Raw genomic sequence first — 24916 nt, 5'->3', positions numbered from 1 at the left:
TGCTAGCTCCTAGCTCCATAGAACACGCCAATACAATTCAAACACCTGATCAACACACACAATCACTCAGCCCAAAAGACAGTTTACCTAACCCAAGGTTCATAAAGCTTATATATTTTTAAAAAGTTACGTACGTGACGCGCACATACGGTCAAGTTATCGAATGTTTAGCAGCCAAGGCTGCATACTCACGGTACCTGATATTCAGCTGGGAATGACTACAACAGTAAATAAACACAAGACATATATATACTCTATTAGCCACAACACAACCAGGCTTATATTTAATATGCCACAAATTAATCCTGCATAATAACACCTGCGTGTTTGTTATGCTAGCTCCTAGCTCCTCTGCTAGCTCCTAGCTCCATAGAACACGCCAATACAATTCAAACACCTGATCAACACACACAATCACTCAGCCCAAAAGACCGTTCACCTAACCCAAGGTTCATAAAGCTTATATATTTTTAAAAAGTTACGTACGTGACGCGCACTTACGGTACGGTACGTGTTATGCTAGCTCCTAGCTCCTCTGCTAGCTCCTAGCTCCATAGAACACGCCAATACAATTCAAACACATGATCAACACACACAATCACTCAGCCCAAAAGACCGTTCACCTAACCCAAGGTTCATAAAGCTTATATATTTTAAAAAAGTTACGTACATACGCAAAAAAAAGCCAAAGCTGCATACTCACAGTAGCACGTCTGCGTCTTTGTCATCCAAATCAAAGTAATCCTGGTAAGAGTCTGTGTTGTCCCAGTTCTCTACAGGCGTCTGTGTATCCAAATCAAAAGTCCTCCTGGTTAGAGTCTCTGTTATCCGAGTTCTTCCATCTTGACTGCATCTTTCGGGAATGTAAACAAAGAAGCGCCGGCTGTGTACTGTTGTGGCTGACTACGTTCGAAAAATACGTCCATTTCGCACCGACAACTTTCTTCTTTGCTTGCTTGGCTTCCTTCTCCATAATGCAATGAACATGATTGAAACAGATTCACGAACACAGATGTCCAGAATACTGTGGAATTATGAAATGAAAACAGAGCTTTTTCGTACCGGCTTCAATGTGGAAGGCATACCCGTGTTCGCCGGGCTACGTCACGCGCATACGTCATCCGCAGAGGCGTTTCGAACCGGAAGTTTAGCGGCAAATTTAAAATGTCACTTTATAAGTTAACCCGGCCGTATTGGCATGTGTTATAATGTTAAGATTTCATCATTGATATATAAACTATCAGACTGCGTGGTCGGTAGTAGTGGGTTTCAGTAGGCCTTTAAAGAATTAGGCATGATATTGATTTTTGACATATTGAAAAAACATTTTAAAAAAATGGACAAATATGAATTAAAATCCTGTATAATTGCAGCATTTTTGCCTCCCATGTTCCTTACATTAGCAGCAGAGGCAACACTCCTTTTATGTAAACAATCTTTGACTGTTATCTCATCTGTGAAATAGACAATCTACGTTGATGGGCAGGACGATGCTTTTTTAGTGATGTAAATAAAGCATAAAGCCACACTCCTGTCATATGGACAATCTTTGACTGTTATCTAATCTGTGAAATAGACAATCTACGTTCATGGGCAGGACGATGCTTTTTTAGTGATGTAAATAAAGCATAAAGCCACACTCCTGTCATATGGACAATCTTTGACTGTGGGCTGGACAATCTCTGTTAGTGCTAAATGTCCTCTTGCTTTCTGTGGAGATTTCCGCTCAACACTGGAGCTGATAGACGCTTGTATTCGGCCTCACGCAGGCAGCAACGCGCCGCTCTCCTTCCCTCACTTCCAAAAACGAGGGCAATCATCCCGGTGTCAGGCGGCTAAATGGGCGAGGCAGGCGACCACGGCGATGGTACAGGTCGCAGTCCCCTGTCGTCAAGTGGATGTTACAGCCTCCCTCCTCCTCCTCCTCCTCCTCCTCCTCCTCCCTGTCCTCGCAGCTCGATAGCAATTTGCAGAGTGTCTTGTCGCTGCAGCTGAATGAGGAATGGACCCTCTTTGAGGAGCGGCGGCACGTCTGTTCAGTAGGCAGCCGGAATGACATGTGACGCGAGGGCCTGAATTCAATTAGCAACTTTGCACTAGAGAGAGACACACACACACACACACACACACACACACACACACACACACACACACACACACACACACACACACACACACACACACACACACACACACACACACACACACACACACACACACAAACTTTTCCTGCATGATCAAGATGCAAGAAAAGAACAAACAGTCCAATGTGCATAATTGTTCTCCTTTCTTCCATTTGATTAGGCACACTTGCACAATCTGATTTGATACAAGTAGGGATGTCCGATAATGGCTTTTTTTTGCCGATATTCCGATATTGTCCAACTCTTAATTACCGATACCGATATCAACCGATACCGATATATACAGTGGTGGAATGAACACATTATTATGCCTCATTTAGACAACCAGGTATGGTGAAGATAATAATAGAAAAGCGCAATGTAAAATCTAATCCGTTATTTTATTATAAGGTGCTTTTTAAAAAAATAAATAAAATAAGATAAATAAATTAAAAACATTTTCTTGAATAAAAAAAAGTAAAACAATATAAAAACGGTTACATAGAAACTAGTAATGAATGAAAATGAGTCAAATGAAGTGTTAAAGGTTAGTACTATTAGTGGAGCAGCAGCACGCACAATCATGTGTGCTTACGGACTGTATCCCTTGCAGACTGTATTGATATATATTGATATATAATGTAGGAAGCAGAATATTGATAACAGAAATAAATGGGGGGAGGGAGTTTTTTTGGGTTGGTGCACTAATTGTAAGTGTAGCTTGTGTTTTTTATGTTGATTTAATTTTTAAAAAAAACCTAAAAAAAAAACGATACCGATAATCTACGATATTACATTTTGAAGCATTTATCGGCCGATAATATCAGCAGCCCGATATTATGGGACATCTCTAGATACAAGATCAAAATGTTAAAGCTCAGTGACACCTTAATGTGATATTCATTTACCAACTGTTGTATCATAATTAGAGATGTCCGATAATGGCTTTTTTGCCGATATCCGATATTCCGATATTGTCCAACTCTTAATTACCGATACCGATATCAACCGATACCGATATATGCAGTCGTGGAATGAACACATTATTATGCCTCATTTGGACAACCAGGTATGGTGAAGATAATAATAGAAAAGCGCAATGTAAAATCTAATCCGTTATTATTTTATTATAAAGTCCTTTTTAAAAAAATAAATAAAATAATATAAAAAAATTAAAAACATTTTCTTGAATAAAAAAGAAAGTAAAACAATATAAAAACGGTTACATAGAAACTAGTAATGAATGAAAATGAGTCAAATGAAGTGTTAAAGGTTAGTACTATTAGTGGAGCAGCAGCACGCACAATCATGTGTGCTTACGGACTGTATCCCTTGCAGACTGTATTGATATATATTGATATATAATGTAGGAACCAGAATATTGATAACAGAAATAAATGGGGGGGGGGGAGTTTTTTTGGGTTGGTGCACTAATTGTAAGTGTAGCTTGTGTTTTTTATGTTGATTTAATAAAAAAAAAATTAAAAAAAAAAAAACGATACCGATAATTTACGATATTACATTTTGAAGCATTTATCGGCCAATAATATCGGCAGCCCGATATTATGGGACATCTCTAGATACAAGATCAAAATGTTAAAGCTCAGTGACACCTTAATGTGATATTAATTTACCAACTGTTGTATCATAATTAGAGATGTCCGATAATGGCTTTTTTGCCGATATCCGATATTCCGATATTGTCCAACTCTTAATTACCGATTCCGATATCAACCGATACCGATATATACAGTGGTGGAATTGACACATTATTATGCCTAATTTGGACAACCAGATATGGTGAACATAAGGTCCTTTTTTAAAGAAAAATAAAAAAATAAAATAAGATAAATAAATTAAAAACATTTTCTTGAATAAAAAAGAAAGTAAAACAATATAAAAACAGTTACATAGAAACTAGTAATGAATGAAAATGAGTCAAATGAAGTGTTAAAGGTTAGTACTATTAGTGGAGCAGCAGCACGCACAATCATGTGTGCTTACGGACTGTATCCCTTGCAGACTGTATTGATATATATTGATATATAATGTAGGAAGCAGAATATTAATAACAGAAAGAAACAACCCTTTTGTGTGAATGAGTGTAAATGGGGGAGGGAGGTTTTTTGGCTTGGTGCACTAATTGTAAGTGTATCTTGTGTTTTTTATGTTGATTTAATAAAATAAATAAAAAATAAATAAATAAAAACGATACCGATACCGATAATAAAAAAACGATACCGATAATTTCCGATATTACATTTTTAAGCATTTATCGGCCGATAATATCGGCAGCCCGATATTATCGGACATCTCTAGATACAAGATCAAAATGTTAAAGCTCAGTGACACCTTAATGTGATATTAATTTACCAACTGTTGTATCATAATTAGAGATGTCCGAAAATGGCTTTTTTGCCGATATCCGATATTCCGATATTGTCCAACTCTTAATTACCGATACCAACCGATACCGATATATACAGTGGTGGAATGAACACATTATTATGCCTAATTTGGACAACCAGGTATGGTGAAGATAAGGTCCTTTTTTAAAGAAAAATAAAAAATAAAATAGTTAATTAAAAACATTTTCTTGAATAAAAAAGAAAGTAAAACAATATAAAAACAGTTACATAGAAACTAGTAATTAATGAAAATTAGTAAATGAAGTGTTAAAGGTTAGTACTATTAGTGGAGCAGCAGCACGCACAATCATGTGTGCTTACGGACTGTATCCCTTGCAGACTGTATTGATATATATTGATATATAATGTAGGAAGCAGAATATTAATAACAGAAATAAATGGTGGGAGGGAGGTTTTTTGGGTTGGTGCACTAATTGTAAGTGTATCTTGTGTTTTTTATGTGGATTTAATAAAAAAATTAAAAATAAAAAATTAAAAAACGATACCGATACCGATAATAAAAAACCGATACCGATCATTTCCGATATTACATTTTGAAGCATTTATCGGCCGATAACATCTCTAGATACAAGATCAAAATGTTAAAGCTCAGTGACACCTTAATGTGATATTAATTTACCAACTGTTGTATCATAATTAGAGATGTCCGATAATGGCTTTTTTGCCGATATCCGATATTCCGATATTGTCCAAGTCTTAATTACCGATTCCGATATCAACCGATACCGATATATACTGTACAGTCGTGGAATGAACACATTATTATGCCTCATTTTGTTGTGATGCCCCGCTGGATGCATTAAACAATGTAACAAGGTTTTCCAAAATAAATCAACTCAAGTTATGGAAAAAAAAAATGCCAACATGGCACTGCCATATTTATTATTGAAGTCACAAAGTGCATTATTTTTTTTAACATGCCTCAAAACAGCAGCTTGGAATTTGGGACATGCTCTCCCTGAGAGAGCATGAGGAGGTTGAGGTGTGGCGGGGTTGGGGTGGGTGTATATTGTAGCGTCCCGGAAGAGTTAGTGCTGCAAGGGGTTCTGGGTATTTGTTCTGTTGTGTTTATGTTGTGTTACGGTGCGGATGTTCTCCGGAAATGTGTTTGTCATTCTTGTTTGGTGTGGGTTCACAGTGTGGCGCATATTTGTAACAGTGTTAAAGTTGTTTATACGGACACCCTCAGTGTGACCTGTATGGCTGTTGACCAAGTATGCTTGGCATTCACTTGTGTGTGTGTAAAAGCCACATATATAATGTGACTGGGCCGGCACGCTGTTAGAATGGAGGAAAAGCGGACGTGACGACAAGTTGTAGAGGACGCTAAAGGCAGTGCCTTTAAGACACGCCCCCAATAATGTTGTCCGGGTGGAAATTGGGTGAAATTGGGGAGAATGGTTGCCCCGGGAGATTTTCGGGAGGGGCACTGAAATTCGGGAGTCTCCCGGGAAAATCGGGAGGTTGAAACCGATACCGATAATTTCCGATTTTAAAGCATTTATCGGCCGATAACATCGGACATCTCTACACACAAACATATTAAACAGTGGTAGTTCCAACAATTGGGAAGGTTTGTGTCATGTTTGTCTTCAGACAAAAAACATACTAAAACAAAAAATATATTTTCCCCCCATCTTTTTCCATTTTCATTCCTTTTTTAAAAATGCTACAGGGAGCCACTAGGGCGGCACTAAAGAGCCGCGGGTTGCTGACCCCCGCCTTAGGTTAAGGCGGCCAATGTTCCCTCTAATTGTTCATGTGTGTGAGCATTGAGTGGAGGCCATGTGAGCACCATCACACGTGCACACTGTGGCTACACCCGCAGCACAAACCTCACTCAATAACAAGTCCAATCTCCATCCATACATCCATTTTATACCGTTTGTCCCTTTCGGGGTCGCTGGAGCCTATCTCAGCTGCATTCTGGCGGAAGGAGGTGTACACCCTGGACAAGTCGCCACCTCATGGCAGGGCCAACACAGATAGACAGACAACATTCTCTTATTATTAGAATCAAATGACAGCATTTGTAATAGAAGTGTTTAGGCCCACTTACAATGACAATAACAACAAATATAGTTTTTCATGAACTGTGTACTTGTATTGTTTGTCTGGGTGGAGGTCCTGCTTTGGAAATCATTTGTAGCATTTAGTTCCCATGAAAACATCCACATGTTGCACAATGAGATGTAAGCAGGGGATCATGTGTACATTCCTGCAACTTAATATATTTTTATTAGTATTTATTTAATATACTAACATCATTTCATGATTAATATTTATAAATGAAGATTCCTAATAAATGACACTAGAATAAGCACACATTTGATTGGTAAATCATAGTGTAACGATCTGGAATGACACTTTATGTGTGGTGTTGGAGTTGTCCCACTTTTTGTGTGGCCGTAAACGCATCACTGGCTAAGTGCCATATGTGCATGTGTTGGCGCAAGTGAGAAAGAGCGAGCGGCTGCTGTTGATATAACAAAGTTGCTTTTGGTCTGGTTTGTACTGCAGAAAATGACCACTTTTGCTAGATATCCTTTTTTTTTACTAATGTTTTGGTGATGTGTTTATGGCCGACAATAAAGAGTTTAGCTCAGTAAAGTGATGGATGGAATTCATGTCCTCAAAGCGTCTCGACAGACGTTACAATATTTGAACAATGATGACGAAAACTGTTTTCTCTGTCGAAAATTATTATGCGCTTATTTATTTATTTGATTTTGTGCGTGGCATAGATTTGCCGTGCGCAGAGGACGCTTGAGCAGTGCGCAATTGCACAGGCGCGCACCTGAGAGGGAACGTTGAAGGCGGCCCTGTTCATGCCATTAATCTCATCAGTCTACCCCAGGCCAGCTGTGGCTACAAAAGTAGCTTACCACCACCAGGTGTGAATGAATGATGGGTTTTTAACATGTAAAGCGACTTTGGGTACTTAGAAAAGCGCTATATAAATCCCAGGTATTATTATTATTATTAATTGTCTAAATATAACATGCTTTGCTAAAAATGTGCTTGTTGAATGAGGAGCTTTCTGGTCTGATCTGTCAATTAAAAGTAATAATTATTGTCTTCATAAAGGCAGAATGTTTGATTAATAAAGTGGAGAGGAAGAAGTGATGGCATTGTTGAAGAGGTTTGGCGGGGGGGGGGGGGACAGCTTCGGGACTCAGGGACGATGGTGTCTTTTGTGTGCCATGCCTGTGTCCTTCCTTTTCAGGACTCAAGTGTTGACAGCAAATGTATCTGTGAGTGGTGAAGTTTTAGAGACTGGAGCTGTGTTATTGTATTCCCACAAAAGGTGGTCCTCCACAGTGGGGCACTACCTTGGCCCGCAGGCAGCCCACACACATCGCTGTAGGCTACGGCAATTCAACTTGTAGCCCGGGGGTCCAAATCTGGCCCAGAAATGACACCAGATCTTCCCCCCCATGAGTTTTAGTTCAAAACTTGGAAGAGACTAGGGTTGCACTGCAAAAAGTCAGTGTTCAAAAACAAGAAAAAAAAAATACAGAAGTTAGGCGCATTTTACTTGAACTAAGCAAAATTATCTGCCAATAGAACACGAAAATGTGGCTTGTCAAGACTTTCCAAAACAAGTCAAATTTGCTAACCTCAATGAACCCCAAAATACCTTAAAATAAGTATATTCTCACTAATAACAAGTGCACTTTTCTTGATAGAAAAAACAAATATGGGACCTTTTTTCTCTCAATATGTTGAAAAATACTCTTAATATGTTGAAAAATATTCTTAAATGAAGTAAATGCCAGTGCCATTATCTTGACATAATGATATGCGCTCGGCATTACATTTCTTGCATTTTCCCATCAATAAAATGACATCATCGCGCCAAGTGTGTGCTCTTTCAGTCAATTAATGCACAAGGAAAAAAAAAAATATATATATATATATATATATATATATATATATATATATATATATATATATATATATATATATATATATATATATATATATATATATATATATATATATGTTGTTTTGTTTTTAATGTATTATATTCTGTTTTTATATGTTTAAATGGATCTTATGGTCTGCAATAAAGATTGATGATGATGATATATACAGTATATACACTACCGTTCAAAAGTTTGGGGTCACCCAAACAATTTAGTGGAATAGCCTCATTTCTAAGAACAAGAATAGACTGTGGGGTTTCAGATGAAAGTTCTCTTTTTCTGGCCATTTTGAGCGTTTAATTGAGCCCACAAATGTGATGCTCCAGAAAGTCAAACTGCTCAAAGGAAGGTCAGTTTTGTAGCTTCTGTAACGAGCTAAAGTGTTTTCAGATGTGTGAACATGATTGCACAAGGGTTTTCTAATCATCAATTAGCCTTCTGAGCCAATGAGCAAACACATTGTACCATTAGAACACTGGAGTGATAGTTGCTGGAAATGGGCCTCTATACACCTATGTAGATATTGCACCAAAAAGCAGACATTTGCAGCTAGAATAGTCATTTACCACATTAGCAATGTATAGAGTGTATTTCTGTAAAGTTAAGACTAGTTTAAAGTTATCTTCATTGAAAAGTACAGTGCTTTTCCTTCAAAAATAAGGACATTTACATGTGACCCCAAACTTTTGAACGCTAGTGTACATATATACACATATACATACATATATATATATATACAATCACGGAGTACTTACAAGCAGACACAGTGTGTAGACAGAAAAGGGAGAACGGAAGCATTTTGGCTTAAAAACTAAAGATAAAGGTGAAGTTATAACACTGAAACGCCCTCAGGAAGAGGTGCTTTAAGACATGGCTAACTAGCTAGCGGCTAAAGTCCAGCCGCAGTCTGCAGTGTTGTAGCTACTTCTAAATCACTAATCCTCATCTCCATGGCGACGAATAAAGTAAGTTTCTTACAAGTATCATCCCTGCAGGACGAGGAATAGCTAAACATGCTCCACTACACACCGTAGCTCACCGGCATCACAATGTAAACAAACGCCATTGGTGGATCTACACCTGACATCCACTGTAATGATACCAAGTACAGGATTGTATCTAGTCAATACTACTATGATTACATCAATATTGTTTGGCATCACAACATCTTCTTTTTTAAATGTATATTATGTTTATAAAGTCAGGAAATATGTCCTTGGACACATGAGGACTTTGAATATGACCAATGTATGATCCTGTAACGACTTTGTATAGGATTGATACCCAAATGTGTGGTATCATCCAAAACGAATGTAAAGTATCCAAACAACAGAAGAATAAGTGATTATTACATTTGAACAGAAGTGTAGATAGAACATGTTAAAAGAGAAAGTAAGCAGATATTAACAGTAAATGAACAAGTAGAGTAATAATTCATTTTCTACCACTTGTCCTTCATAATGTTGACAATATAATAGAATGGAAAATGACACAATATGTTACTGCATATGTCAGCAGACAAATTAGGAGCCTTTGTTTGTTTACTTACTACTAAAAGACAAGTTGTCTTGTATGTTCACTATAGAGATGTCCGATAATGGCTTTTTTGCCGATATCCTGATATTGTCCAACTCTTAATTACCGATTTCGATATCAACCGATACCGATATATACAGTGGTGGAATTAACACATTATTATGCCTCATTTTGTTGTGATGCCCCGCTGGATGCATTAAACAATATAACAAGGTTTTCCAAAATAAATCAACTCAAGTTATGGAAAAAAAGTGCCAACATGGCACTGCCATATTTATTATTGAAGTCACAAAGTGCATTATTTTTTTTCAACATGCCTCAAAACAGCAGCTGGGAATTTGGGACATGCTCTCCCTGAGAGAGCATGAAGAAGGTTGAGGTGGGCGGGGTTGGGGGTAGCGGGGGGTGTATATTTTAGCGTCTCGGAAGAGTTAGTGCTGCAAGGGGTTCTGGGTATTTGTTCTGTTGTGTTTATGTTGTGTTACGGTGCGGATGTTCTCCGGAAATGTGTTTGTCATTCTTGTTTGGTGTGGGTTCACAGTGTGGCGCATATTTGTAACAGTGTTAAAGTTGTTTATACGGTCACCCTCAGTGTGACCTGTATGGCTGTTGACCAAGAGTGCCTTGCATTCACTTGTGTGTGTGTAAAGCCGTAGATATTATGTGACTGGGCCGGCACGCAAAGGCAGTGCCTTTAAGGTTTATTGGCGCTCTGTACTTCTCCCTACGGCCGTGTACACAGCGGCGTTTTAAAAAGTCATAAATTTTACTTTTTGAAACCAATACAGATAATTTCCGATATTACATTTTTAAAGCATTTATCGGCCGATGATATCGGCAGTCCGATATTATCGAACTAGTTCACTATTTTATTTAAGGACAAACTTGCAATAAGAAACATATTTTAGTGTATTGTAAGATTTTTTGTTAAAATAAAGCCAATAATGCAATTTTTTGTGGTCCCCTTTGTTTAGAAAAGTATCGAAATACATTTTGGTACTGGTACCAAAATATTGGTTCACTAGAAGAGACAAACTTTTCAGCAGATTCCTGAAACCGCTACAGCACTCCTGTTGGATATTGGTACTTGGACCATTAGAAACACTTTGGAAGGTCTTTGGATTGACATTTTAATACCTTCACTTAAAGGCCTACTGAAATGAGTTTTTTTTATTTAAACGGGAATAGCAGATCCATTCTATGTGTCATACTTGATCATTTCGCGATATTGTCATTATTTTTGCTGAAAGGATTTAGTAGAGAAAATCGACGATAAAGTTCGCAACTTTTGCTCGCTGATAAAAAAAAAGCCTTGCCTGTAGCGGAAGTAGCGTGACGTCACAGGAGCTAGTATTCCTCACAATTCCCCGTTGTTTACAATGGAGCGAGAGAGATTCGGACCGAGAAAGTGATGATTACCCCATTAATTTGAGCGAGGATGAAAGATTTGTGGATGAGGAACGTTATAGTGAAGGACTTGAGAGACAGTGATGGACGTATCTTTTTCCGCTCTGACCGTAACTTAGGTACAAGCTGGCTCATTGGATTCCACACTCTCTCCTTTTTCTATTGTAGATCACAGATTTGTATTTTAAACCACCTGGGATACTATATCCTCTTGAAAATGAGAGTCCAGAACGCGAAATGGACATTCAGTGCCTTTTATCTCCACGACAATACATCGGCAAAATGCTTTAGCTATGAGCTAACGCGATAGCATCGTGCTTTAACTGCATATAGAAACAAAAAAAATAAACCCCTGACTGGAAGGATAGATAGAAAATCAACAATACTATTAAACCGTGGACATGTAAATACACGGTTAATGCTTTCCAGGCTGGCGAAGGTTAACAATGCTGTTGCTAACGACGCCATTGAAGCTAACTTAGCAACCGGACCGCACAGAGCTATGCTAAAAACATTAGCTCTCCACCTACGCCAGCCAGCCCTCATCTGCTCATCAACACCCGTGCTCACCTGCGTTCCAGCGATCGGCAGAAGGACGAAGGACTTCACCCGATGCGTTTGGCGGCCCGGAGACGTAGGAAGTCAAGGTGAGGTCGGGGGCTAGCGCGGCTAGCGCTCCAACAAAATCCTCCTGGTTGTGTTGCTGTAGTCCGCTGCTAATACACCGATCCCACCTACAACTGTCTTCTTTGCAGCCTTCATTGCTCATTAAACAAATTGCAAAAGATGTCCAGAATACTGTGGAATTATGAAATGAAAACAGAGCTTTTTGTATAGGATTCTACGGGGTACCATAACTTCCGTTACTCGGACTTTGTCACGCGCATACGTCATCATACCGCGACGTTTCAGCCGGATATTTCCCGGGAAATTTAAAATGTCACTTTATAAGTTAACCCGGCCGTATTGGCATGTGTTGCAATGTTAAGATTTCATCATTGATATATAAACTATCAGACTGCGTGGTCGCTAGTAGTGGCTTTCAGTAGGCCTTTAATCACTTGTACAGTTTTTTGGCATAACAGGGCCGACGCCAACAAAAACAATGTCCGTTACAGAGGACGCTGGTTCTCAAAGTAAGAATAATAGTGAAGGGACAAGGACAAGTCTTTAGCTTGCTGAAAATGTTGCCCCTAGCTGAAGCTTGAAAAGTGTGTCACTAATCTGTCACCGCTGGTCTAAGTGCAGTCTGTCACAGTCCCTGAGCTCAACACGTGCAATGTTATTGTTTGCACGTACCGGAGGTGTTTTGGGGCTGTGTCATTAGAATAATGTGTTTTCCCCTCTCCCATCTTCTTTACAGGAGACCAAAATCGATTGTGTCCGAGTGGCCACCAAAGGTAGGCCCACATCCTATTGTATGTGTGCACATTATTCTTTACACAGGACACTTCAATTGCATGAATTTTTTGCATAATAACAATGTTGATATAAATGATGTTTTCTGAGCTATTCATGCCTATTCCTGCTTTAGGAGGCCAGAGAAATGATAGAAAACTGTGGCACTAAAACGTAGGAGGGTTGAACTGAATTATTCAATAAGTTCTAAAGTGGAACTGCATTTCTTTTAAAATGGTGTCCGTCATTCACAATCCTTGTGTAAGAAAAGCACACACATGTTGTTCTTTTTTCATGCATTCTAACTCGTAAATAAACATTAGTAAAAGTCAGCTAACATTGGAGTCAATGGGAGTTGTTCTATTACGCCTATAAAACGCTTTGAAAACATCTGAAAACATTTAAATATATGTACCGTATTTTCCGCACTATAAGGCGCACCTGAAAACCTCCAATTTTCTCAAAAGCTGACAGTGCGCCTTATAATCCGGTGCGCCTTATATATGGACCAATATTGAGCCACAACAGGTCTCGCAACTACGGGATGCATAACGTAACCCCAGCCTCTACTGTAGCGTTATTCTATGCGCCTTATAATGCGGTGCGCCTTATAAATGAACAAACTTTTAAAGTAGGCCATTCATTGAAGGTGCGCCTTATAATCCGGTGCGCCTTATATATGGACCAATATTGAGCCACAACAGGTCTCGCAACTACGGGATGCATAACGTAACCCCAGCCTCTACTGTAGCGTCTATTCTATGCGCCTTATAATGCGGTGCGCCTTATATATGAACAAAGTTTTAAAATAGGCCATTCATTGAAGGGGCGCCTTATAATCCGGTGCGCTTTATAGTGCGGAAAATACGGCAAGTATATATGTAATGTAGTAACAGGCACATGACATATTTACATTTTTTAGCTCATTTTAAGCATGCGGTGGGCCATTAATTTCACAGACGCATCACAATGTTTGCTTTTTCCTTCAACATGTTATGTTTGACTATGGGGAGATGACGGCACATACACTAGCGGGCAATGTAGCTCTAAGATTTATTATATGTATAGACCATATGTATCAATCAATGTTTATTTATATAGCCCTTAATCACAAGTGTCTCAAAGGGCTGCACAAGCCACAACGGCATCCTCGGTTCAGAGCCCACATAAGGGCAAGGAAAAACTCACAACCCAGTGGGACGTCAACATGAATGACTATGAGAAACCTTGGAGGGGACCGCAGATGCAATGGAAGTCGAGTGGGTCTAGCATAATATTGTGAAAGTCCAGTCCATAGTGGATCTAACACAGGGGTGTCCAAAGTGCGGCCCGGGGGCCATTTGCGGCCCGCAGCTAATTGCTTACCGGCCCGCCACACATTCTGGAAATGCTATTGCAAAAATTTAAAAAAAAGTGGAATGAGGTGAAATCTAACGAGTAAAAGTTGCAATGTTGACACAAAGCTGCCATGCAGGCTGTTTTTTGTTTTGTTTTTGTTTTTTGCCATTGCTCAAAAAAAAAAAAAAAAAATTCAAAAAAATCAATGTTATAATTAATTATTTTCAAGGCTCCAATTACTTCAAAAACTTTACTTTAAAATGTTTTATGTGGGAAAAATATTGCATATATTGTGTGGTTGCCATATAAAAACATCAGAGTTTTATTTGACAAAAGAGCATAAAACAAACAAAATAATAGTTTAAATGCAAAATGGACAGATATATCTGAAGTTGATCTCGTAACTTAAGTGTTGAAAGTTTTTTTTTAAAAACTAATAAAAATTTATCACTTTATGAGTGGGGCACCTTTTGGATCCCAAAAATATTTAGTGGGATTGTATTTATCTTTACACTGTGATTACTCAAAAAATAATAGTGAATTAAAATCAATGGTGTCCTGCATTATTAATCTTTTATGGTTCTAATTACTAAATACTGCATATTTCAGTTTTACTATAAAAAACAAAGTTGTCTTTGACAAAAAAGGCATAAAACCTTTTTTTTTTTTTTTTTTTTTACTTCATATCAACCTGAATTTAATATAGAGATGTACTGTAAGCATTAAATAATTAAAAAATAATAATAATTTGACTTATTTTAACATTTTAATGACTGAGACAGTTTATGGTCCCCGGGAGCAAAAAAAAATCTATATATTTTGTTATGGTTTGAAAATGATAAATATCAAAATGGCCCCCCGCATGCTTTAATTTTTCAATTTACGGCCCTCAGTGGAAAAACTTTGGACAACCTTGATCTAACATATTAGTGAGAGTCCAGTCCATAGTGGGGCCAGCAGGAGACCGTCCCGAGCAGCATCGCAGAGACGTCCCCAACCGATGCACAGGCGAGCGGTCCACCCCGGGTCCCGACTCTGGACAGCCAGCACTTCATCCATGGCCACCGGACCTGTGCGCCCCCTTCCACAAGGGAGAGGGAGTCAGAAAAGAAAAGAAACGGCAGATCAACTGGTCTAAAAAGGGGGTCTATTTAAAGGCTAGAGTATACAAATGAGTTTTAAGATTGGACTTAAATGTTTCTACTTACAATCATGTGTTTCGATGCCCGAAAAGTATTTCCAATATCAATGTCGCTAGAGCTTGGTTAATATGCAGGTCACGGCATGCAAAAAGGGAGCCACCTCTTGCTAGCAGTTGTTCACTATTTAGAACACACAGAAAAGAAAGAGACGTGTGTTCCTGGTCACATAAGAATTGTGGATGATGGGCAAAATTCCCCCAAACCCTTTAACACTGACACAGTGTTAGTTTAACCTTAAGGCTGATGTATAGTCTCACATCACGTAGTTTGCGTAAAGCCACGCCCAATCAAGGCGCCATCAGAGTATTTTTCAACCTTATAGTGTTGCCTCAATGCTGCACAGAGTGTCTTGTTGTCGTCAGTGTGGTTTCTTCTTTGTGTGTCTTTCTCTACTTTGCCGCATGCCGTCCTGGATCTTGGTCTGGCCCAGCCGCCATACTCGTGACTCAGCTCACCACGCCGTACCTCCGCATCGCACCGGCGGCCGGCGAAAACCAACTAACAGGTCAGAACCGCCACGGCCTTTACCCCCTCACAGGGGCCGGAGTTGGGTATGTGGTTTGTCATGTTGTCATGTGTCGTTGTCATGTGATGTGTCAATAACACATTGACTTCCTCATTAAGGATATTTTACATTATAATTAGGGACCGAATGTCCCTTTGGGACAGAGGACCCTATTGTATTTCTAGCGTTTTATTATTATACCGCCGCCTCTTTGAGCTGTAATTTGACCCCCTTAACATGCTTCAAAACTCACCAAATTGGACACACACATCAGGACTGGCGAAAATTGCGTTCTAATCAAAAAACCAAACCCCAAAACTCAAAATTGCGCTCTAGCGCCCCCTAGCAAGAAAAGGAAGTTTGCAACTCCCCCTTCAAAACAAAACTTGAGTAAAAACAGTCTCCTTTGCCTCTTTGAGCTGTAATTTGACCCCCTTAACATGCTTCAAAACTCACCAAATTGGACACACACATCAGGACTGGCAAAAATTGCGATCTAATCATAAAAACAAACCCCAAAACTCAAAATTGCGCTCTAGAGCCCCCTAGGAAGAAAACACAGACAAAACTGCCTGTAACTCCCAGTAGGAATGTCATAGAGACATTAAACAAAAACCTCTATGTAGGTGTCACTTAGACCTAGATTTCATACATTGACATCCCCCAGCAAAAATCAACAGGAAGTTTGCAATTCCCTCTTCAAATTTGCCTCTTAGAGCTGTAATTTGACCCCCTTAACATGCTTCAAAACTCACCAAATTTGACACACACATCAGGACTGGCGAAAATTGCGATCTAATAAAAAAAACCAAAACTCAAAATTGCGCTCTAGCGCCCCCTAGGAAGAAAACACAGACAAAACTGCCTGTAACTCCCAGTAGGAATGTCATAGAGACATGAAACAAAAACCTCTATGTAGGTGTCACTTAGAACTAGATTTCATACATTGACATCCCCCAGAAAAAATCAACAGGAAGTTTGCAATTCCCCCTTCAAAACAAAAGTTTAGTAAAAACAGTCTCCTTTGCCTCTTTGAGCTGTAATTTAACCCCCTTAAAATGCTTCAAAACTCACCAAATTGGACACACACATCAGGACTGGCAAAAATTGCAATCTAATCATAAAAACAAACCCCAAAACTCAAAATTGCGCTCTAGCGCCCCCTAGGAAGAAAACACAGACAAAACTGCCTGTAACTCCCAGTAGGAATGTCATAGAGACATGAAACAAAAACCTCTACGTGGGTGTCACTTAGACTAGATTTCATACATTGACATTCCCCAGCAAAAATCAACAGGAAGTTTGCAATTCCCCCTTCAAAACAAAAGTTTAGTAAAAACAGTCTCCTTTGCCTCTTTGAGCTGTAATTTGACCCCCTTAACATGCTTCAAAACTCACCAAATTGGACACACACATCAGGACTGGCAAAAATTGCGATCTAATCAAAAAACCAAACCCCAAAACTCAAAATTGCGCTCTAGCGCCCCCCTAGGAAGAAAACACAGACAAAACTGCCTGTAACTCCCAGTAGGAATGTCGTAGAGACATTAAACAAAAACCTCTATGTAGGTTTCACTTAGACCTAGATTTCATACATTGACATCCCCCAGCAAAAATCAACAGGAAGTTTGCAATTCCCCCTTCAAAACAAAAGTTGAGTAAAAACAGTCTCCTTTGCCTCTTTGAGCTGTAATTTGACCCCCTTAACATGCTTCAAAACTCACCAAATTGGACACACACATCAGGACTGGCAAAAATTGCGATCTAATCAAAAAAACAAACCCCAAAACTCAAAATTGCGCTCTAGCGCCCCCTAGGAAGAAAACACAGACAAAACTGCTCATAGGAAGAAAACACAGACAAAACTGCCTGTAACTTCCAGTAGGAATGTCGTAGAGACATGAAACAAAAACCTCTATGTAGGTCTCACTTAGACCTAAATTTCATTCACTGACAACCCCCAGCAAAAATCAACAGGAAGTTTGCAATTCCCCCTTCAAAACAAAAGTTTAGTAAAAAGAGTCACCTTTTTTCAAACATTATGTCCTCTGAGCGCGTTTGTCGTGTCGGCTTCAAACTAGCACAGGAGAGGGATTGAACCCTTCTGATTAAAAGTTGATGAAAGAGTTTTAATTACTGCTATGGTTTGGATTTTATGTGCCGTCAAAGTCGGTCCCGTCCATCGCTGCTTGCAGCTTTAATTGTAGTTGTTACCTCACACCGTTTGAGCACTTTGTTCAACCCTTATTTGTACAATGTCATAGTTAGCCACCTAAATTGTGTTATTTTAATCAATAATCCAATTTTCCTGCTGTGTCACACTTTTCCAAAGTTGATATTTTTAAAAATGTGCAACAGTGCGATTTTAAGGCAGAAAAAGTTCCAGAATTTCAGATTTAATCTTTTTTTCTTTCCTCACCCAGATAACATATTATATACATTACATCATATTGTATTCACTACCAAATTTGGATGTTGTCTACTAACCATGACAATGCTATATTCTTTTTCTGTCATCTAAAGCAGCGGTGCTAAAGTGCTTGTTTTTATTGATCCGCAGCACATTGATGACATTAAATTTAAAAATGTAAAATGGCAAAGCTGATGAAAACGAAAATCTTTGTCTTCAAATATAGTGTACGTTTTGTGTTGTTGTTTTTGCCTTCTTTCCAAAATGATTAAAAAAAATGATAATACATCAAAGTGGTCACCCTTATTTGATTTCTCTGTATATAACCCTTGGTGGAAAAGGTTTAAAACGAGTAAAACACTCTAACATAAAATCTGCTTAGTGAGAAGAATGATCTTATCAGACAGAAAATAAGCAAATATCACCCTTATTTGAGATATTTCATCTTACTTAGATTTCACTTTTTGCAGTGTAGTAGCTCAGTTTTGCGTGTGCTGTCCAGTTTGCACGTGTTTTAGTACACGCAAACCCTAACAATAGTTTGTTTTTGCAAACAAGCGGCGACGGAAGCAGAACTTCCTCGGCGGAGGTAATGAATAAAACGATGCTGAAGCGTCGGCCCTGCAGATCTAGCTGATGCTGAAGTCTTTTTTTCAAATTCCGCCGGGCTCCTCCTTTGCTGTGCGAGTTGCCGAGAGAATCTCAATCCCAGCGGGGCGAGATATGAATATAGACGAGCTTCCTTTACAGCTCAAAGTGAGGATTTGTCACACAATTGTGTTTAGTTTTTTTTTAAAAAGGCAAAGCGATGCGTCATCAGCGCCATCAGTTTGCAGCTGATAATTAATATGTCAGGAATGATGATAATAATAAATAAAAGAAAGCGTGTTGTTGATAGCGGAACAATATGTCACCAAGATGGATATTCACCGTTTTTTGATAGGGAGACAACGCAGCGTCTCAATTGGCTGACATGGCGATTTATCATTCTAAATTTAGACGCAGGTTTACCGTGGATGTTGGGGTGTGGACACGTGCTTCTTATCACACCGCACACTCTTAAAACGCCATTCCACACTTTGCTCCTTTGCTATCTCCAGTTTTGGTTAATCAGGCCCTTTTTTTCTTTTTTTTTATGAAAAAATGTATCTTCTCGGGGTATTATCTCTTCTCCCCCACAGCCTTCTCACCCCAAACATGATTAAGCTGAGGGTGAAGATGCTGCAAAGCTACCTCGCCCAGCTTCATCTTGGAGGACGCAGGCGGCTGGAGGTGGAGCCTCAGAAAGGACAATAGCCGAAGTCACGCATTTCTTAAAGCCAGGAAAAGCTTAAACAGTGTTTATTATTCACGGAATAAACTACTGAGGGTTGATGATTTAACCGAAGAAATGCACACCCTGCTTCCTGCTGGGACTAGACACACCAAAATAATATTTATAAAATAAGTTACAACTAGAGATGTCCGATAATGGCTTTTTTGCCGATATCCGATATTGTCCAACTCTTAATTACCGATTCCAATATCAGCCGATACCGATATATACAGTGGTGGAATTAACACATTATTATGCCTCATTTTGTTGTGATGCCCCGCTGGATGCACAGTTAATAATTAAACATTTAACATGTGATATTTTTCTAACAATTTTGAACAGAAATAGTTCATGCACATTCAGATAAATTCTTCAAAATTACAGTTAAAACATTTTTGGGCTGTATATATGCGCACTAATTGACCGAAAGAGCACGCACTTGGCGCGATGATGTCATGTTATCCATGGAAAAATGCATTTTTAGAGCATATGATTTGCCTGAGCGGCTAGGAGACCCCGAGAGTAACAAGCGCTTGCCTTGTTGCCTTTCCATTAAGAACAATAAACTAGTTTTTAGTATAAGTTTGCTGGTTTCAAGAAATGTAATGCCGAGCACATATCATTATGTCAAGATAATGGCACTAGCATTTACTTCATTTAAGAATATTTTTCAACATATTGAGCAAAAAGGTCTCTATTTTTTTTTCCTATCAAGAAAAGTGCACTTGTTATTAGTGAGAATATACTTATTTTAAGCTATTTTTGGGTTCATTGAGGTTAGCTAATTAGGGACAGAGTCCCTTTGGGACAGAGGACTGAGAGCTGTAATTTGACCCCCTTAACATGCTTCAAAACTCACCAAATTGGACACACACATCAGGACTGGCGAAAATTGCGATCTAATCAAAAAACCAAACCCCAAAACTCAAAATTGCGCTCTAGCGCCCCTTAGGAAGAAAACACAGACAAAACTGCCTCTAACTCCCAGTAGGAATGTCGTAGAGACATGAAACAAAAACCTCTATGTAGGTCTCACTTAGACCTAGATTTCATACACTGACAACCCCCAGCAAAAATCAACCTAAAGTTTGCAAATTGCGCTCTAGAGCACGCACTTGGCGCGATGATGTCATGTTATCCATGGAAAAATGCATTTTTAGAGCATATGATTTGCCTGAGCGGCTAGGAGACCCCGAGAGTAACAAGATGTTGCCTTGTTGCCTTTCCATTAAGAACAATAAATTAGTTTTTAGTATAAGTTTGCTGGTTTCAAGAAATGTCATGCCGAGCGCATATCATTATGTCAAGATAATGGCACTAGCATTTACTTCATTTAAGAATATTTTTCAACATATTGAGCAAAAAGGTCTCATATTTGTTTTTTCTATCAAGAAAAGTGCACTTGTTATTAGTGAGAATATACTTATTTTAAGCTATTTTTGGGTTCATTGAGGTTAGCTAATTGGGGACCGAGTCCCTTTGGGACAGAGGACTGAGAGCTGTAATTTGACCCCCTTAAAATGCTTCAAAACTCACCAAATTGGACACACACATCAGGACTGGCGAAAATTGCGATCTAATCAAAAAACCAAACCCCAAAACTCAAAATTGCGCTCTAGCGCCCCTTAGGAAGAAAACACAGACAAAACTGCCTCTAACTCCCAGTAGGAATGTCGTAGAGACATGAAACAAAAACCTCTATGTAGGTCTCACTTAGACCTAGATTTCATATACTGACAACCCCCAGAAAAAATCAACAGAAAGTTTGCAAATTGCGCTCTAGAGCACGCACTTGGCGCGATGATGTCATGTTATCCATGGAAAAATGCATTTTTAGACCATATGATTTGCCTGAGCGGCTAGGAGACCCCGAGAGTAACAAGCGCTTGCCTTGTTGCCTTTCCATTAAGAACAATAAATTAGTTTTTAGTATAAGTTTGCTGGTTTCAAGAAATGTAATGCCGAGCGCATATCATTATGTCAAGATAATGGCACTAGCATTTACTTCATTTAAGAATATTTTTCAACATATTGAGCTAAAATGTCTCTTTTTTTTTCCTACCAAGAAAAGTACACTTTTTTAGTGAGAATATACTTATTTTAAGGTATTTTTGGGTTCATTGAGGTTAGCTAATTTGACTTGTTTTGGAAAGTCTTGACAAGCCGAATTATCTTGTTCTATTGGCAGATCATTTTGCTTAGTTCAAATAAAATACCCCTCATTTTTGTATTGTTTTTTGTTGTTTTTTTAACACTGACTTTTTGCAGTGTGCTTAAAAAGTTTATGAACGTGACCTTTGTGGAATTGGGTCCAAGCTAATGTGCGTTCCGCAGGAGCGGCGACCCACAAGCCGGACGCCGTGGAGCCGGAGAAGCAAACGGACCACACGGTGAAGATCGCCGGGGTCATCGCCGGCATCCTCCTCTTCGTCATCATCTTCTTGGGCGTGGTGCTCCTCATGAAGAAAAGGTAAGCCTCGCCTCCTCGTAGGACGCCAAAATATAAATGTCGTCTCTGTGGACCACTGTTTGTGATTGTTGTAAAGAATTCGGGCTTTTAATTTGAAAAACTGTTCAATCCGACATTAACGCTGCCAACAAACACAACTTTTGAGCATGAAAAATAAGAATGATATTATGAGAGTACTCATGTTTACGTAAGACCCTCGGCTCCTCCGGCAGCAATAAGCTTCCAATAGCAAAGCTGCTTACCTCTTTGTGCTTTTATTTTTCTATTCTTTGGTTTTACCAACACACAATCAGCATGAATTATTGTGGAACAAGAACCCGTGCGAGCGGAAGAGCTCAAAATGCAGCAGTTTACCATTCTTGTATCTGCCGCTAGGGCCTAAAAATAAACTGATTTTCTTCACAGAAAATTGGATTTACAATTTTTCCGAATTTTTTTTCCCCCCTACTTTTTAAAAGAAAGCATTGAATACAAATAACAGAGATACAACTTTTTCCTTTATTTGATCAAAAACTAATAGATTGAAATAACACTATATATCGGTAGGTTGTGAGTTCAAAAACCCCGGCCGAGTCATACCAAAGACTATAAAAATGGGAGCCATTACCTCCCTGCTTGCTTGGCACTCAGCATCAAGGGTTGGAATTGGGGGTTAAATCACCAAAAATGATTCCCGGGCGCGGCCACCGCTGCTGCTCACTGCTCCCCTCACCTGCCAGGGGGGGGGGGGGGGGGGGGGGGGTCAAGGGTGATGGGTCAAATGCAGAGAATAATTTCGCCACACCCAGTGTGTGCGTGGCAATCATTGCTACTTTAACTTAATTTCATCTACTGCATCTTACTCCTTGCAAAATTCTAATTTGTATAATGTTGTTCTTTTTAGACTGTACTTTTTGTACTATCATTTTCAAAGAACTAAATTAAGAGCTTCCCCTATAGGAGGCGATACTTCTGTCCTGGATAAAATACGTCAGTAAACACAAATGTGTTATTGTGTTGCACACAAATAAATAAGTGCAAACTTAATACTTCTGTAAATAAAAATGTAGTATCGCACTTTCAATGCAAATAGTTCAACTTAAATAAATCAATAAAGATTAGAGATGTCCAAAAAATGGCTTTTTGGCTGACATCCGATATCGTCCAACTCTTAATTACCGATTCCGATATCAACCGATACCGATATATACAGTGGTGGAATTAATACATTATTATGCCTAATTTTGTTGTGATGCATTAAACAATGTAACAAGGTTTTCCAAAATAAATCAACTCAAGTTATGGGAAAAAAATGCCAACATGGCACTGCCATATTTATTATTGAAGTCACAAAGTGCATTATTTTTTTGAACATGCCTCAAAACAGCAGCTTGGAATTTGGGACATGCTCTCCCTGAGAGAGCATGAGGAGGTTGAGGTGGGCGGGGTTGAGGTGGGGGAGGAGTGTATATTGTAGCGTCCCGGAAGAGTTAGTGCTGCAAGGGGTTGTGGGTATTTGTTCTGTTGTGTTTATGTTGTGTTACGGTGCGGATGTTCTCCCGAAATGTCAATCAATCAATCAATCAATGTTTATTTATATAGCCCTAAATCACAAGTGTCTCAAAGGGCTGTACAAGCCACAACGACATCCTCGGTACAGAGCCCACATACGGGCAAGGAAAAACTCACCCCAGTGGGACGTCGGTGAATGACTATGAGAAACCTTGGAGAGGACCGCATATGTGGGTAACCCCCCCCCCCCCTCTAGGGGAGACCGAAAGCAACGGATGTCGAGTGGGTCTGACATAACATTGTGAAAGTCCAGTCCACAGTGGATCCAACACATCAGCGGGAGTCCAGTCCACAGCGGGGCCAACAGGAAACCATCCCGAGCGGAGACGGGTCAGCAGCGCAGAGATGTCCCCAACCGATGCACAGGCTAGTGGTCCACCCGGGGTCCCGGCTCTGGACAGCCAGCACTTCATCCATGGCCACCGGACCTATGCAACTCCCCCTCGCAAGGGACAGGGGAGAAGAGGAGAGAAGAAAAGAAACGGCAGATCAACTGGTCTAAAAAAGGGGGGGTCTATTTAAAGGCTAGATTATACAAATGAGTTTTAAGATGGGACTTAAATGCTTCTACTGAGGTAGCATCTCTAACTGTTACCGGGAGGGCATTCCAGAGTACTGGAGCCCCAATAGAAAACGCTCTATAGCCCGCAGACTTTTTTTTGGCTCTGGGAATCACTAATAAGCCGGAGTTCTTTGAACGCAGATTTCTTGTCGGGACATATGGTACAATACAATCGGCGAGATAGGCTGGAGCTAAACCGTGTAATATTTTATACGTAAGTAGTAAAACCTTAAAGTCGCATCTTAAGTGCACAGGAAGCCAGTGCAAGTGAGCCAGTATAGGCGTAATATGATCAAACTTTCTTGTTTTTGTCAAAAGCCTTGCAGCCGCATTTTGTACCAACTGTAATCTTTTAATGCTAGACATAGGGAGGCCCGAAAATAATACGTTACAGTAATCGAGACGAGACGTAACGAACGCATGAATAATGTTCTCAGCGTCGCTAGTGGACAAGATGGAACGAATTTTAGCGATATTACGGAGATGAAAGAAGGCCGTTTTAGTAACACTCTTAATGTGTGACTCAAACGAGAGAGTTGGGTGGAAGATAATACCCAGATTCTTTACCGAGTCTCCTTGTTTAATTGTTTGGTTGTCAAATGTTAAGGTGGTATTATTAAATAGATGTTGGTGTCTAGCAGGACCAATAATCAGCATTTCCCTTTTCTTAGCGTTGAGTTGCAAAAAGTTAGCGGACATCCATTGTTTAATTTCATTAAGACACGCCTCCAGCTGACTACA

General features: G+C 39.4%; 1 protein-coding gene across 6 annotated transcripts in view; it reads left to right on the top strand.

Annotated features, from left to right (window-relative positions):
• The window catches only part of LOC133631183 (receptor-type tyrosine-protein phosphatase mu-like), a 578559-nt gene that overhangs the window by 362155 nt on the left and 191488 nt on the right, over positions 1 to 24916 (top strand). For all 6 annotated transcript variants that reach the window (XM_062023331.1, XM_062023329.1, XM_062023328.1 and 3 more), the window contains 3 exons: positions 12788 to 12824; positions 15793 to 15867; positions 21927 to 22062. In XM_062023331.1, coding sequence (XP_061879315.1) covers positions 12788 to 12824; positions 15793 to 15867; positions 21927 to 22062 — 248 coding nt within the window. The remainder of the gene's footprint in view (positions 1 to 12787; positions 12825 to 15792; positions 15868 to 21926; positions 22063 to 24916) is intronic.

The sequence above is a fragment of the Entelurus aequoreus genome, linkage group LG16 (assembly GCF_033978785.1).
Source record: "Entelurus aequoreus isolate RoL-2023_Sb linkage group LG16, RoL_Eaeq_v1.1, whole genome shotgun sequence".
Classification (NCBI taxonomy): domain Eukaryota; kingdom Metazoa; phylum Chordata; class Actinopteri; order Syngnathiformes; family Syngnathidae; genus Entelurus; species Entelurus aequoreus.
The sequence above is the reverse complement of the archived record's forward strand: the minus strand, read 5'-3'. Positions and strand labels throughout refer to the sequence as shown.